The sequence below is a fragment of the Schistocerca piceifrons genome, chromosome 9, assembly GCF_021461385.2.
Source record: "Schistocerca piceifrons isolate TAMUIC-IGC-003096 chromosome 9, iqSchPice1.1, whole genome shotgun sequence".
Taxonomy (NCBI): domain Eukaryota; kingdom Metazoa; phylum Arthropoda; class Insecta; order Orthoptera; family Acrididae; genus Schistocerca; species Schistocerca piceifrons.
In genome coordinates, this window is record NC_060146.1 from 147527070 (window position 1) to 147544741 (window position 17672).

Below are 17672 nucleotides of genomic sequence, written 5' to 3' on the forward strand. Positions count from 1 at the left end.
CATCCCTGTATGCTCCCACAAGCAGCACTTTACCATCCCCCACCCTTACCCTGCTATCCCTCCCTCTTTGCCCCAGCTTCCTCCTTACCCCCACCACCCAGATCACTTCTCCCATCACACACAGTTGCTTGCAGTCAGGCCTCCGCACCCAGAGACAGTGGTCATGTGTGTGTGTGTGTGTGTGTGTGTGTGTGTGTGTGTGTGTGTGTGTGTGTGTACTTTAGAAGAAAGCCTTTTGGCCAAAAGTTTACCAGTTTCACAGTCTTTTTGTTGTGCCTGTCTGCAAGTCAACATCTCCACTATATGGTTAGTAGCAGTCTATCCTTTTCATATCAATAGTCAAAATATGGTTTATAAAAGTGGAAATTTATAACATTTATAATAGTTTACCAGAATTTAACCAAATGAAAACTCATTATCATCTTGTAAAAGTAATGGTACATAAAATTAATATGAACGATAAAAAGCAAAACAGTAAACTACCTTAATGAGTTGGTTAACATCACAAGTTATTCAGGTGCCAGCTGTGTTGGGCACAAGTCTGTGTGAGTTTCTAATCTGAAGTAACTTGTAATAATTAGTGGGAGTCTGAATTTGTGTAAAGAACAATGAAGGCATTGATAATTAATGAAATATAAAGTATGACTCAATGGAATTAAAATTTTTATTTGGAAATGAAAATCTTGTCATGAGGCGACTATTTATGAGGTGGGTTGAACAAGTAAGGTGACTTTATATTTTTTTGAAAAAATATTTATTCATTCATCATTATTCATGCTGTCCCCTTCGTAGCAATCTCCCCCCCCCCCCCCAGATACAATACACTTATGCCAAAACTTCTTCCAATCCTTGAAGCACTTCTCATAAGCACTTTTCGGTACAGCCTTGAGGACTTTCAGCGATGCAGTTTTTATTTCCTCAATTGTTGAAAATCTTCATCCTTTCACAGGTCTCCTCAGTTTTGGGAACAGGAAAAAGTTACAGGAGGCCAAATCTGGTGAATATGGTGGCGGAGACATGATTGTTGTGTTGTTTTTGTCCAAAAATCTCTCATAAGCAATGATGAATGAGCAGGAGCATTGTTGTGATGCAAAAACCATGAATTGTTTTTCCACAATTCCAGACTTTTTTGCATATTGCTTCTCACAAATGGCCTTAACATCAAAGTAATACTCCTTATTCACTGTCCGACCTTGAGGCAAAAATTCATGATGCACAAAAAAAAAAAAAAAACAGTGAGCAAAACTTTGACATATGATTGAACTCAGCATGCTTTTTTCAGTTTTGGCTCTCTGGGAAGCTTCCATTGGGACAATTGGGCTTTAGTTTTGATGTCATGGCCATAAAGCCATGTTTTGTCACCAGCTATGACCCCTTTGAGCAAATCAGGATTATCACTGATGTCATTCAAGAGCCCCTGAGCGATGCTCATGCGACAGTTCCTCTGATCAAAACTGAGATGTTTTGGGACAAACTTCACTGACACATGTCTCATGCCCAAAACATCCAAAAAAATTGAAGGAGGTGACCAATATGCCAACATCCTCAGCAACTTCTCTTACGGTAATTTGACAATTTTCTTCACAGCTTCGATGTTATCATCTGTTGTTCATATGCTGGGGCATCCACAGAGAGGTTTGTCATTGGCATCTACCTGGCCATCTTGGTAGAGCTTGTACCACTTGTAAACTTTTTTTTTTTTTACTTAAGGCAGACTCCCTGTATACCATTGTGAACATGATTCCATTTTTCACACAAAGTTTGATGCAAATTCTTTGCTCCATTTTTTATAGTAATCAAAAATTGCCCAGCACATTAAAACACATCTAACCTTTCTATCCGTTAAAAACAAATGAAGTATACTGTACACTTGAAACTGTGAACATATGTTTGAGACATGTCACCTTACTTTTTGAACAGCTCTCAAATAGCAATCAGAAACTTGTCTAATGAAGTGGAGATACAAATAATGTAAGGAGTGAAGGCAACAACTCATCATAAAATATATGTAAGGAATTCAACATTGACTGCCTTATCTATAAAAACTGAGAGAAGCAGTTCCTTCCAGAGTTCATATAATTTAGTATTCTAGCATTAACTCAAATAATGTATGAGTGTAATGTGTGAAAACTTGCATAACGAGTTAAAAGTCGAATATTGGTACATTAGTTCACTGAGTAAGTTAAGAGGCAGAAACTTACAATGCGAAAAATCAAAAACAAAATGATTTGGTGGCCCTCATTTTCTGGCCAACACAATACTTGAAATTATGCTCCACTTGGATTATGTTTATAGATAAACACTTCTTGAAAATGAGTGACCAAAGCATCTGTGAGGCAAATAGTCCACCAACCTTGACCAATATACACACACAAATCTTTAACTCATCAATATTATGTACTAATCATATTCACAGAAGCTGAACTGTGCAAGTGGGGATTTTACCTGAACACCCTTCAGTCACAAACTCTTCTCAGCTTCCATTAGCTTCTGTCCTTCACCTGCCTCAATCCCTTTCCTAGTCCCCAGTTTTCCCTGCAATTGCTATCTCTCACCAACCATGATCTTGCACCAGGTTTCATCTTTCTCTCTATATTACACTTATGTTAGAAGTGTATGTTTACATATACAAGGGCCACTTTCTAAGCTCTTATAAAAACAGTGAAAGGGATAGTTTTTTGAAACATATCATTTGGGGAAACATCAGACATTTAGACTGACATAAGCTACATATTTTTAATATACACTCCTGGAAATTGAAATAAGAACACCGTGAATTCATTGTCCCAGGAAGGGGAAACTTTATTGACACATTCGTGGGGTCAGATACATCACATGATCACACTGACAGAACCGCAGGCACATAGACACAGGCAACAGAGCATGCACAATGTCGGCACTAGTACAGTGTATATCCACCTTTCGCAGCAATGCAGGCTGCTATTCTCCCATGGAGACGATCGTAGAGATGCTGGATGTAGTCCTGTGGAACGGCTTGCCATGCCATTTCCACCTGGCGCCTCAGTTGGACCAGCGTTCGTGCTGGACGTGCAGACCGCGTGAGACGACGCTTCATCCAGTCCCAAACATGCTCAATGGGGGACAGATCCGGAGATCTTGCTGGCCAGGGTAGTTGACTTACACCTTCTAGAGCACGTTGGGTGGCACGGGATACATGCGGACGTGCATTGTCCTGTTGGAACAGCAAGTTCCCTTGCCGGTCTAGGAATGGTAGAACGATGGGTTCGATGACGGTTTGGATGTACCGTGCACTATTCAGTGTCCCCTCGACGATCACCAGTGGTGTACGGCCAGTGTAGGAGATCGCTCGCCACACCATGATGCCGGGTGTTGGCCCTGTGTGCCTCGGTCGTATGCAGTCCTGATTGTGGCGCTCACCTGCACGGAACCAAACACGCATACGACCATCATTGGCACCAAGGCAGAAGCGACTCTCATCGCTGAAGACGACACGTCTCCATTTTCCCTCCATTCACGCCTGTCGCGACACCACTGGAGGCGGGCTGCACGATGTTGGGGCGTGAGCGGAAGACGGCCTAACGGTGTGCGGGACCGTAGCCCAGCTTCATGGAGACAGTTTCGAATGGTCCTCGCCGATACCCCAGGAGCAACAGTGTCCCTAATTTGCTGGGAAGTGGCGGTGCGGTCCCCTACGGCACTGTGTAGGATCCTACGGTCTTGGCGTGCATCCGTGTGTCGCTGCGGTCCGGTCCCAGGTTGACGGGCACGTGCACCTTCCGCCGACCACTGGCGACAACATCGATGTACTGTGGAGACCTCTCGCCCCACATGTTGAGCAATTCGGCGGTACGTCCACTCGGCCTCCCGCATGCCCACTATACACCCTCGCTCAAAGTCCGTCAACTGCACATACGGTTCACGTCCATGCCGCCGCGGCATGCTACCAGTGTTAAAGACTGCGATGGAGCTTCGTATGCCACGGCAAACTGGCTGACACTGACGGCGGCGGTGCACAAATGCTGCGCAGCTAGCGCCATTCGACGGCCAACACCGTGGTTCCTGGTGTGTCCGCTGTGCCGTGCGTGTGATCATTGCTTGTACAGCCCTCTCGCAGTGTCCGGAGCAAGTATGGTGGGTCTGACACACCGGTGTCAATGTGTTCTTTTTTCCATTTCCAGGAGTGTATATAACATATAAATATAGATATTGATGGTAGGCATTGAAAGCCTTGTAACTCCATTTTGGTAAATTTTAAAGGAGAAGCAAAAACAATTTCTTAAAAAGGAATATAAAGTGATACAGATGAAGTTGCTACATGTTTTACTATATAGGAGCCTAGTTATTGACAGATGAGAGAAATCCATATACTTTCAGATCTCTCTTTCATAACAAATTACTTGTTATTGGAGTTTAGATGTTTTCACAGACAGATGGAGTTATGAGGTTTTCATTACCTACCACTGATATATATCATATAACAGGCAAATGTGGATAGCAAAAATCTTGAAAAGTTCTTGACTAATTTACTTCAAATTTTTATATGATACTCTAATAAACATTTGGGTGGACATAGGCTATATAATAATACATATAAAACCCTATAACAGGCAAATGTTGGTAGCAAAAGTCTCGAAATGTTCTTGATTGATGTATTTCAAATTTTTAGATGATACTCTTGTAAACAATCAAACAGACACAGGCTATATATTTTTGTAAACAACAATGGACAGGTTTTTTATTAAAACAATCTGTGAGGGGGGAAAAGCTGTGCTATGATGTGCAATGAAAATGTATGGTTTTGGTTTCTTGAGCAGTCTGTTTAAACTATGGTAGTAGGGCATGTAAACCATGAGACAAATTGCTTCTGCAACATATATTCTTTCTCTACTATATAGCTTTAAACGAACATTGTGTTGTGACTCGCTGATCTTTCAAAGTGCCGCCGCGTAGTTACTTGCGTCCTCTACATGCGGCGCTGTCTGCCAGCCATGCAGCAGCAGTGCCACCTAAGCGGCCAGCCAGCCAGCGGCCGCTAGACTCGGACTCAGTTATGATTTGACTGTTAAAGTGACACACGTCTTACTCTGTTTACTTGATCTGTGACTTGCATGTATTGTGCTGTCCTTGAAATAAATTTGCTCAACTTAAAGTTATAACACATTGTATACGTAACTATGTGCTGTTTTATTTTTGTCCCTGCAGTCAGTTTTAACAGAAAACAAGACAGTACTGTTCATAGCTTATTGACTGATGATTAGACTACAACTACAGAATCAGGATTGTCCGAAAGTTGGTAATCCTACACATTTGCAGATTAAAGCTATGCAAAACGCTGTCATTGAAGCTACTATCCTCACAGGTCCTGCAGTAGGAGAGGTCTCTCATGCCCTCGATCCAAATGATCCAAACAGATTTACTAATTCATTTTAAGCAATTTCAGTTCTCAATCAAGGTTTCATTGACAACAGAAATAGCAATATACAAGGCTTAAGGCCAGGGAGATGAAAGATAAGGAGGAGATGGACAGAGAGACTGGGCAGAAGGTGGTTATGACATATGTGCAATTCCCATATATGTGATCTCTCCCTCTTTCCCGGTCTTCCCCAAACTAATCCCATCCCTTTCTCCTCCCTAACAAATGAATACGCAAAATTCAAAAGATGTGAATAATATTTTCTTCTTTTAAGTTTTTCTGTTGGCAGTACTAGGAATTTTACTTCCTGATAGTAAGTGGTTGCTTGGCTTATTACAAGTATACCCCATCGGCGATAATAGATATTTGTAATATTCCTGTAACTAAAAAATGTCAGTATTTCTATATCTTACTTAACTTACCAGTTTGCCCAGGAAGTTTGCCCCAACCAATGAGTCGACCTCTTCTTCCTTGTAGAGGTACGTCTCCATTTTGAAGGATGCATATTGGTTGTGCAGCTACTGCAAATTAGAATAGCAGTACTGTGAGCACAGAGCTATGTTATTTGGATGAAACTCAGTCCATTGAATGTACATTGAAAATAAATTTTCTGGTGAACAAGAAAACTGAGATGACATGAATGTGAAACCATTTGAAGAGAAATATATGACTGCATTCATTGTGGGATCCTGAATTTAATTTGCTTAAGTTTCATCAAGTAACATGTCAAGCACCTTCTCTTTACTCATACACAAGGATCTTCTTAGGCATCGGGCTAGGTGCTCTAGTGGGCTGAAAACTGGAAGGTTTGTGGGATCAAATCCTGGTCAGATCACAGAAATTTTCAGTTGGTACTTCTTAAGTAATAGAACCCAGTACGTTGTCCTCGATGGTGAGTGTTCATCGGAGGTGAGGGTATCATCTGGAGTGCCCCAGGGAAGTGTGGTAGTTCCGCTGTTGTTTTCTATCTACATAAATGATCTTTTGAATAGGATGGATAGCAATGTGCGGCTGTTTGCTGATGATGCTGTGGTGTACGGGAAGGTGTCGTTGTTGAGTGACAGTAGGAGGTTACAAGATGACTTGGACAGGATTTGTGATTGGTGTAAAGAATGGCAGCTAACTCTAAGTATAGATAAATGTAAATTAATGCAAATGAATAGGGAAAAGAATCCTGTAATGTTTGAATACTCCATTATCGATTAAATATTTGGGCATAACATTGCAGAGCGATATGAAGTGGGACAAGCATGTAATGGCAGTTGTGGGGAAGGCGGATAGTCGTCTTCGGTTCATTGGTAGAATTTTGGGAAGATGTGGTTCATCTGTAACAGAGACCGCTTATAAACACCAATACAACCTATTCTTGAGTACTCATCAAGCGTTTGGGATCCCTATCAGGTCGGATAGAAGCAATTCAGAGGCGGGCTGCTGGATTTGTTACTGGTAGGTTTGATCATCACGCGAGTGTTACAGAAATGCTTCAGGAACTCAGGTGGGAGTCTCTAGAGGAAAGGAGGTGTTCTTTTTGTGAATCGCTACTGAGGGAATTTAGAGAACCAGCATTTGAGGCTGACTGCAGTACAATTTTACTGCCGCCAACTTACATTTTGCAGAAAGACCACAAAGATAAGATAAGAGAGATTAGGGCTTGTACAGAGGCATATAGGCAGTCATTTTTCCCTCATTCTGTTTGGGAGTGGAACAGGGAGAGAAGATGCTAGTTGTGGTACGAGGTACCCTCTGCTACGCACTGTATAGTGGATTGTGCGGTATGTACGTAGATGTAGATGTAGATGTAGGGTCCAAACAGCAAGTCACTGGTCTCATTGAATTAGGAAAAAACCTAAATCAGGATGGTTGGATGTGGGTTTGAACTGTCATCTTCCTGATTGCAAGTCCTGTGTGCTACCCACTGTACCACCTCGCTCAGTGCGAAATTTTCAGTCTGCCTTTGATCTAGTATTCATCTCTCATGATGTAAGGAGTTGGCAGGGACAATACATGGTTTGGGTGCCACATTAAAGTGTAGGTCCTCTTTTCCAGATGTATAACTGGGCTAAATTAGGGATATGCAAGTTGCTGGAATGGTGTTCAATTGAAATATTTGCACCTGACCATAGAGCCACACAAAAGTGTTATTATTACTGTTATTATTATCATTTCCATATAATTATTACTATTATTACCTACTAAAACATTTTTTCATGAACTGTATTCTTTTATGTCATTTTCTTTACTTATAGCTTTTTACAGTTTGACATAGCTTTTTACTTGGTCTCCAATTACTATGAGGACAGCACACAGAGTGTTCCATTTACAGCTTAAGCCTTGGAATCAATTTTATATACATATGACATAGACCAACTGTCATCTTGGATTCTGTAAGTTATCAATTTTAGAAGTTGAACAGGTCAGTTTGCAATTTTCAGAGTCTCCCCTGCAACACAGCAGTATATTGTGAGTGATTAATGCCTGCTTGTAATGAACAGCAAGTTATGAGGCATATTGGCTATGAACCAGAACAGAGCCCCTGAAAATGATCAGGGTGTATGCACATCTTAAGCATCCTTGTGCAACATTACCAATTATTGTTAATGCTGAATCATGCATATTCTTTTAATAAAAGTCACCAGTTGTTAATGATGGGTCAAGGAGGGAACTCCTATACCACACGTACATTATGTGTGAATAAACGAGTGTTACTTCGGGGTGAAGAGTTTGGTACAGGAAGGGGATTCACGGCAAGCTGCATCAAACCAGCCAGAAGATTGATGACTCAGTAAAAGAAAAGGACTTAATAGAAGTCTGAAGTGTTGTTGAATATTTGTAAAAAGGGAATATTTGTTCTATACATAGAGCAGAGAATGATGGATTGATGCATAAGTGGTGACAGAGAATTGAATAAAGTCCAATACTCAGTGCATGGTCACAAAACAATCTGGATCCAAGAGAGAAGTAAAGAGTAAATAGTTTCCCATTAATGATAAACTTATTGAACAGTGTCAATCCCTCAAAAAATTTGAATGGAATCCAAACTGTGCAACTAATACATGCTGAAGAAAACTGCGGAAGCTGTTATTGGCAGGTGAAGTGCAACATATCACTTTGGTGAAATGATGTGTTGCACAAGCATTTTTCAGACTGATAATAGATGATTGCCTCTAATAAAGTTAATTTTTGTAATGAATTAGGTAATCTGCTGCTTGGATGTACATTTTACACTCCTGGAAATGGAAAAAAGAACACATTGACACCGGTGTGTCAGACCCACCATACTTGCTCCAGACACTGCGAGAGGGCTGTACAAGCAATGATCACATGCACGGCACAGCGGACACACCAGGAACCGCGGTGTTGGCCGTCGAATGGCGCTAGCTGTGCAGCATTTGTGCACCGCCGCCGTCAGTGTCAGCCAGTTTGCTGTGGCATACGGAGCTCCATCACAGTCTTTAACACTGGTAGCATGCCGCGACAGCGTGGACGTGAACCGTATGTGCAGTTGACGGACTTTGAGCGAGGGCGTATAGTGGGCATGCGGGAGGCCGGGTGGACGTACCGCCGAATTGCTCAACACGTGGGGCGTGAGGTCTCCACAGTACATCGATGTTGTCGCCAGTGGTCGGTGGAAGGTGCACGTGCCCGTCGACCTGGGACCGGACCACAGCAACGCACGGATGCACGCCAAGACCGTAGGATCCTACGCAGTGCCGTAGGGGACCGCACTGCCACTTCCCAGCAAATTAGGGACACTGTTGCTCCTGGGGTATCGGCGAGGACCATTCGCAACCGTCTCCATGAAGCTGGGCTACGGTCCCGCACACCGTTAGGCCGTCTTCCGCTCACACCCCAACATCGTGCAGCCCGCCTCCAGTGGTGTCGCGACAGGCGTGAATGGAGGGACGAATGGAGACGTGTCGCCTTCAGCGATGAGAGTCGCTTCTGCCTTGGTGCCAATGATGGTCGTATGCGTGTTTGGCGCCGTGCAGGTGAGCGCCACAATCAGGACTGCATACGACCGAGGCACACAGGGCCAACACCCGGCATCATGGTGTGGGGAGCGATCTCCTACACTGGCCGTACACCACTGGTGATCGTCGAGGGGACACTGAATAGTGCACGGTACATCCAAACCGTCATCGAACCCATCGTTCTACCATTCCTAGACCGGCAAGGGAACTTGCTGTTCCAACAGGACAATGCACGTCCGCATGTATCCCGTGCCACCCAACGTGCTCTAGAAGGTGTAAGTCAACTACCCTGGCCAGCAAGATCTCCGGATCTGTCCCCCATTGAGCATGTTTGGGACTGGATGAAGCGTCGTCTCACGCGGTCTGCACGTCCAGCACGAACGCTGGTCCAACTGAGGTGCCAGGTGGAAATGGCATGGCAAGCCGTTCCACAGGACTACATCCAGCATCTCTACGATCGTCTCCATGGGAGACTAGCAGCCTGCATTGCTGTGAAAGGTGGATATACACTGTACTAGTGCCGACATTGTGCATGCTCTGTTGCCTGTGTCTATGTGCCTGTGGTTCTGTCAGTGTGATCATGTGATGTATCTGACCCCAGGAATGTGTCAATAAAGTTTCCCCTTCCTGGGACAATGAATTCACGGTGTTCTTATTTCAATTTCCAGGAGTGTATTTATGCACATATATCATTTAATGGATGGATGCAAGCCACAATGACAATAAACATCGTACCACATTCACAGTCAGGGCCGGTATAAGGCCCTAGCAATGCAAACTGCCACTTGGGTCACCAAGCTGAGAGGGTCAGCCAAGTGCAAGATTTGTATAGTAGCAAAAACTGAAATGGGTGGAAGTGTATGACAGAAGAAGGGGAAAGGGGGGGGGGGGGGGGGGGGAGGGGAGAGAAAGGGCACCAAATGATACGTTGCTTATGTGGAAAAATGTTCTCGAAGCAGCCTTCCTCATGGTACCTATTGGTCGGACAGTATACTCTGTGTCGTCTGGTCCTGTCTTCGACATATTGTGTGAGCAATAAAGGAAGAGATACCATCACAATGTCTATGTTGTCATAGGGACAAGAGAAACTTGTTATACATTCACTCTATTGGAATCTTTTAAATAAGACAAACTATATGTGGACTTATTCCTTATCAATGAAACTTCGATGTTCCATATGTTGAAGTAAGTTTATAATTAACAGTCAATGTACCATGAGCACTATATCCAGCATACGACATAGTGATTATCATAAGCATCATTTTTGTTTCGAGGGCTAGATGTTGGATTTGTACTCTTAGCTTCCAGTAGTAACTGCAGCACTTCAAGAAACAAAGTTTAATCAGAAGAGGTTGGTGAGTGTGCTAAACAGTAAGGTGAGCAAGACTGAATAATAGGAAGCCTTAGCTCCTGATCAGATTTTACTTCACCACACAATATCACAGGAACAACCAGCAGAACATCACATATGGGCCCATTGACAACAACCCAGAAGAAATAGGCTGCTGAAGATCAACAAGCAAAATCATGCTGTGGCATAAAATCAGTTGCTAGCACTGTGAATTAAGAATTTTGAAGAAGTTTTCATAAATAGCGAAGATTTATTAAATCCTTTGATTACAATTACGCTGGAGAAGAAAGTAATTAATCCAAAAGTTGGAAGATTTTGACCATGACTATGTAGGGCTTTGATTGTATTAATCCCATAACCAGTCCACAACGGCAGTATCAATAACACACCCATTTTCAGTGACACATCATGACCTATATACCAATACAGCTTCTCATCAGCATCTATGTGGGAAATACAAGCTGCCTGGTTTCCAAAAAGCATTTTTCTTTTTTTTGTGTTGTGGGGTACATTGTAAGTGGTTTTGCAACCAGAGTTTGTGGGTGTACTGCAGCACCATTAGATAGCCTTCTTACATTATCTAACTGAGACTAATTAAACATGTATTATTGTAGACATTGTATAACTCATGGTGATGAGAAATGTGGATGTGAACATCCCAGCTTGGTTTCAGAACATTTAGTGAGCAACTGACCAATGATATAAAAGAGCTGACTGCCACATTCAAACAAACACAACACTAGGCAATATCAACAGGATGCTCAAGAATACTTAATTGGAATTAAAAAATCAAGTAAAAACAAAAAACACAACACTGGAGGAGACAAATATAACACTAGAACAGCATATCAATGTGTCACATAAGGAAAAGAAATCGAAACTAGCATACTGCAGTTACAGAGGAAACTTTCCGCTTTTCCAGAGGAGTCAAATTCGGAAAGAATGTAATTTAGTTTGAAGTGAAGTGAAGCAGCAATTTAGAAATATGGACAAAGATTTGAAACAATTAAAAGAAATAACTGAGCAGGGATTGAACACACTACATGATCAAATCTCAGGTGTACAAAAATAGCTGAGAGAGCTGGAACAATGCAAATATTCAGCTATAGATGCTGTTTCAGGATCTACACTTGCTAGCTTGAAGCTGTGTGCAGTGGAGTTAGCTGATAATAAAGTATGAGAAAGTACTGAATCATCTGTAGACACATCTTATTCTAATTTGGAGACATACAACAGAGAGTGAACTGCAGAAAATCTGGGACGAATTAACAAAGACAAAGGAAGGAATCTCTGAGGAGATACATGATCTAAGCATAGAGGGAGAGGGAGAGGTAGGAACAGGAGGAGACTATTGGTGATCTAATGGTGGACGTTTCTGAAGGAACAAATGCTTATGGAGTAGATGTTAAGCAAGCATTTACATGTCTGTGGAAGTATTCTAAAGTATAACATGCTTGGAAAACCTAACCTTGAAAGGTTCTTAAATTGTAATGAGAAATATGAAGTTTTTACCGTCATAGACTTATCTTTCTTGAATACCTGAAAATGTCATTATTCAAGCTTTCATGTGACATGGTAAAAATTAATTGGTTTTTGTAAAATCACATGCTTAAATGTTTATGTGTACTCTGCAGTGAATAGGTACTGATAAATATCATGGAGATATACTGCAATGATGCTTATTTTTATTTTTCTTGTCTTATGACCTTTGTATAAATATCCTTGTAACTAAATTGTTTACTTGATGTGCGGCCCATTCCTTCATTAGGTACCTGCTACTCTCAACGTAATTCTCTTCCTCTGTGCCATGATGATGCACTGGTTGCTGAAAGAAAAACCTTAAAACTAATTGCAGTATGTAGCTCGGTGGCCACTGATACAGTTGGTCATTCCATACATCCTCAGATATTTCCATACTTTGTTTAAATTCATAGACATTCTTTTATTCTGTTACCCATTATGATCATTTACTCTGCATAGAAAATTATTTGACATTTCTTACGGTATATTGTCGTCTCTCCTTAGCTTACACATCTCGTATAATTTTTCATAATGCTTGCTTTTGCTTGTAAATATGTTGTATATAACTTAGTATTTAATTAAATCTGTGTGTACATATATCTATAGGTTCCTTAGTTTCTAGGCAGTAAATGTCATTGTTTAGTATTTCCGTTTAATTTGTATTCAAGTTAGATCATAATTACTGTTGGGTTAAAACATCTCTATATTTTTACAGACAAAACACATGAGAGAAAAATACATTGGCATGTAGTTGTGTATACCTTAAGTTTTGAAAGCTATTTATACAAGAGTCTCTTGGACGCAGTCCACATATAACTCTTAAAGCTCACTTCTGAGCAATGAACAATTTCCTTGCTAATCGCTGATTTCCCCAAAAAATAATGCCGCATTCAATGAGTGAGTGAAAATAGCAGTGTATGCCACTTTTGCAGTGTTAGGTTCAACACATGTAGTGACAACCCGTAAAGCATACATAGCAGAGCTCTTACGGAGATCTATAATATGCGAAGACCAGTTCATTTTCCTGTCACTGTGCACTTCAAGAAATTTTGTTGTTTCCATTTTTTCAATTGCCTGATTACCACATGTCACACTTATCTCTCTCTCATTTTCTGTTTTTGTACAGAACTGAATAAAGCTGGTCTTACTGGAATTTAATGAGATACCATTCACATTGAACCAATTAACCACATCGGAGAGTATGTGATTAATGGATTTCTCAAGATCACTATCTGTTCTACTGTTCATAAAAATTGTATTATCATCAGCAAATAATGTAAATTCACACGGCAGGCTTGTACATGACGGTAGGTCATTTATAAAAATCAGGAATAATAGTGACCCAAGAATTGAGCCCTGAGGCACTCCACATGTAATGGAACTCCATTCAGAATGTGAAGGAACATCACATACTCCGTCTGAACTATTCAAGACAACTTTTTGTTTCCTGTCTTGGAGATATGACTGTAGCCAGTTGCCTGCAACACCACTTATTCCTACTAATTTTGCTTTTTGTAAGAGAATCTGGTGATCAACACAGTCATATGCTTTAGACAAATCACAGAAGACACCAAATGCTAGCATTTCCTCATTAAGGGTTTCTAGGACTTCATTTGCAAGAGCATAGGTTGTGTCTTCTGTTGAATGGCCCTTTTGAAAGCCAAATTGGCTCTTGTTGATAACTCCATTCTTCATTCTGTTGGCAAAAAGGTGAATGGTCTTTCAGATCATGATGCACAAATTTTAACTCTAAAAGATTTTTGTGCTGCAACACATGTTAAATATAGTTATCAACTTTTTAGGAAAGCTGATCCAGTTGCTGTAGAGACCTTTGTAAACCTTATCAAGGAACAAGAGTGGCAAGATGTTTATAGTGCTGATACAGTAGACGATAAATATAATCAGAATGAGATTTTTCACTCTGCAGTGGAGTGTGCGCTGATATGAAACTTCCTGGCAGATTAAAACTGTGTGCCCGACCGAGACTTGAACTCGGGACCTTGCCTTTCGTGGGCAAGTGCTCTACCATCTGAGCTACCGAAGCACGACTCACGCCCGGTACTCACAGCTTTACTTCTGCCATTAGTTCGAGTCTCGGTCGGGCACACAGTTTTAATCTGCCAGGAAGTTTCAGATAAATATAATGCTTTCCTCAAGACTTTTCTTGTGCTCTTTGAAAGTTGCTTTCCATTAGAATGTTCAAAACAGGGTACTAGCACAAAAAGGCAGCCTGGGTGGCTGACTAGAGGGATAAGAATATCCTGCAGAACAAAGTGGCAATTATATCAAAACGTTAGAAATAGTCAAAATCTAAATGCAGCAGCCCATTACAAACAGTATTGTAAGGTGCTTAAAAAAGTTATTAGGAAGGCAAAAAGTATGTGGTATGCAGATAGAATAGCTAAGTCTCAGGATAAATTAAAACCATATGGTCAGTCGTAAAGGAAGTGGCTGGTCTGCAGAGACAGGTCAAGCATATAGAATCAGTGCGTGGGATTGTCCGTGTTACTGATAAGTCGCATATATGTACAGTATTTAATAATCACTTTCTGAATATAGCAGGCGAACTAAATAAAAACCTAGTCCAAAAAGGGAATCATATAGCGCTCGTAAAAAAATGTGTTCTGAGACTGTTATCTGAAATGCTCCTCCATGATACAGACAAGAGGGAGATTGAATTAATAATTAAATCACTACAGACCAAGAACTCTCATGGATATGATAGGGTATCTAGCAGAATATTGAAGTATTGTTTTATGTATGTTAGCCCAGTACTTAGCCATATCTGTAACTTCTCCTTTAGGAAGGGTCGGTTTCCTGACTGATTAAAGTACTCAGTAGTGAAGCCACTTTATAAAAAGGGAGACAGGGACAATGTTGACAATTATAGACCTATTTCTATGCCATCGGTGTTTGCTAAAGTTATCAAGAGGGTTGTATATACAAGGTTACTGGAGCATTTAAATTCACATAATTTGCTGTCAAATGTACAGTTTGGTTTTAGAAATGGTTTAACAACTGATAATGCTATATCCTCTTTTCTCTGTGAGGTTTTGGGCAGATTAAATAAAAGGTTGTGAACACTAGGTGTTTTCTTTGATTTAACGAAGACTTTTGACTGTGTTGACCACAAAATATTACTGCAGAAGTTGGACCATTATAGAGTAAGGGGAGTAGCTTACAATTGGTTCACCTCTTACTTTAAGAACAGAAAGCAGAAGGTAATTTTCCACAATATTGAGAGTGGTAGTGATGTTCAGTCCCAATGGGGCACTGTTAAGTGGGGCGTTCCCCAAGGGTTGGTGCTGGGGCCACTGCTCTTTCTTATTTATATAAATGATATGCCTTCTAGTATTACAAGTGATTCAAAAATATTTCTGTTTGCTGATGACACCAGCTTGGTAGTGAAGCATCTTGTGTGTAATATCGAAACACTATCAAATAATGTAGTTCACGAAATAAGTCTGTGGCTTGTGGAAAATAATTTGATGCTAAATCACAGTAAGACTCAGTTTTTACAGTTTATAACTCACAATTCAACAAGAACCGATATTTTGATCAGACAGAATGGGCATATTATAAGCAAGATGGAACAGTTCAAGTTCCTAGGCATTCGGATAGATAGTAAGCTGTTGTGGAAAGCCCATGTTCAGGATCTTGTTCGGAAATTAAATGCTGCTTTATTTACCATTAGAACAGTATCTGAAATAAGTGACAGTTCAACACGAAAAGTAGTCTACTTTGCATATTTTCATATGCTTATGTCATATGGTATTTTTTTGGGGGTGATTCTTCTGATTAAAAAGGGTATTTTTGGCTCAAAAATGGGCTGTTCGAGCTATGTGTGGTTTAAGTTCGAGAACCTCTTGTTGACCCCTGTTCAATAGTCTGGGAATTCTGACATTGCCCTCACAGTATATATTTTCTTTAATGTCATTTGTTGTTAGGAATATTAGCTTATTCCCAAGAGTTAGCAGCTTTCACTCAGTTAATACTAGGCAGAAATCAAATCTTCATGTGGAATGCACTTCCTTGACTCTTATGCAGAAAGGAGTACAGTATTCTGCTGCATCCATTTTCAATAAGCTACCACAAGAACTCAAAAATCTTAGCAGTAGCCCAAACACTTTTAAGTCCAAACTGAAGAGTTTCCTCATGGCTCACTCCTTTTATTCTGTCGAGGAGCTCCTGGAAGAGCTGAAAAATTAATCAAATTCCAGTGTTACATTGTTGATTTTCTTTATTTAAACGTACGAAATGTCGCCTGAATGTGTTACTTATATTTCATTTTATCTGTTTCTACTATCGTGTTATAATTTCATGTATTGACCCATTCCATGACCATGGAGACTTCTCCTTAATTTGGTCCCATGGAACAATAAATAAATAAATGAGCTGATCAGTAATTCTTACATGTATTAAATTTTCTAGAATTTTAGTGAAAGCTGTCAGCAAAGAGATAGGTCAATAGTTAGTTAATTCAGTTTTATCACCCTTCTTGTACAGGGGCTTCACAATGGCATACTTAAGAGTACTGGGAACAACACCTTTCTGAAGGGAACCATTGAAAATGCGACAGAGAATGTCCCTTATCCACACACAAGAATATTTCAGTAAATTACTAGAAACATTATCAACCCCTGCAGAGTTCTTATAATAAATTACTAGAAATATTATCAACCCTTGCAGATATCTCTAGCACTGAGAACTAATCTTACAGAACCATCCGGTTTGCTTACTGGTAATATAGGACTACAATAGGCCTTAAATGAAGGTTGTATGATTCCCCATTTAATCATATGATTTATCTCTTCCATTACTGCCTCTCGTTTTGCCCATGGAATAGGATATGACATAACACAAAATGTTTCATGTGGGTAGACTTCATTTTTATATTCATAGTTGTTGATTACTTCTGGCTCCTTACTGAAAACATTTGCATACTTAAATAACAAGTTAGAAAGTTCTTGTCATTGCATATCATTTAGTATCTGTGATGCACTTAGTTTCTGTTCTACCAGTGCATAACTAACCCCATTGTTTGCTTCTTGTTCAGTATCAAATTTGTTTGTGAAACATACAGCTGGAAAGGAACATTGTACTATTACATTTGACTCTGGTTTGTTTTTGTTACTTTCATCAGGTGTTTTCACTAAACCAATAGAACAAATCTCATACTTTACATAAAAGTGGCATTTACCATTACCTATGTCAATCTGTGTTTTGTATGTTCTAAATGTCTCCATGCCTATAAGACAATTAACTATAAGTTTGTCAATTATAAGAAAATTTCACTTCACTTTAAACTGTTCAATTTGTAATGGAATAAATGCCTGATGCTTATCCAATTTGGTCTCACTGCCTGTAGCAGTTTTCATTTTGCAATTTTGGATAGGAAATGTTGGGAATTTCCATCTCTTCTTCTATTCACAGA

At 40.4% G+C, this 17672-nt stretch overlaps 1 protein-coding gene across 1 annotated transcript in view; it reads right to left on the reverse strand.

Moving 5' to 3' along the window:
• LOC124716985 (chymotrypsin-like protease CTRL-1) overlaps nt 1–17672 on the reverse strand; it is a 143118-nt gene that overhangs the window by 38791 nt on the left and 86655 nt on the right. The window contains exon 6 of the mRNA XM_047243588.1: nt 5818–5916. Within this exon, the coding sequence (XP_047099544.1) occupies nt 5818–5916 (99 nt within the window). The remainder of the gene's footprint in view (nt 1–5817; nt 5917–17672) is intronic.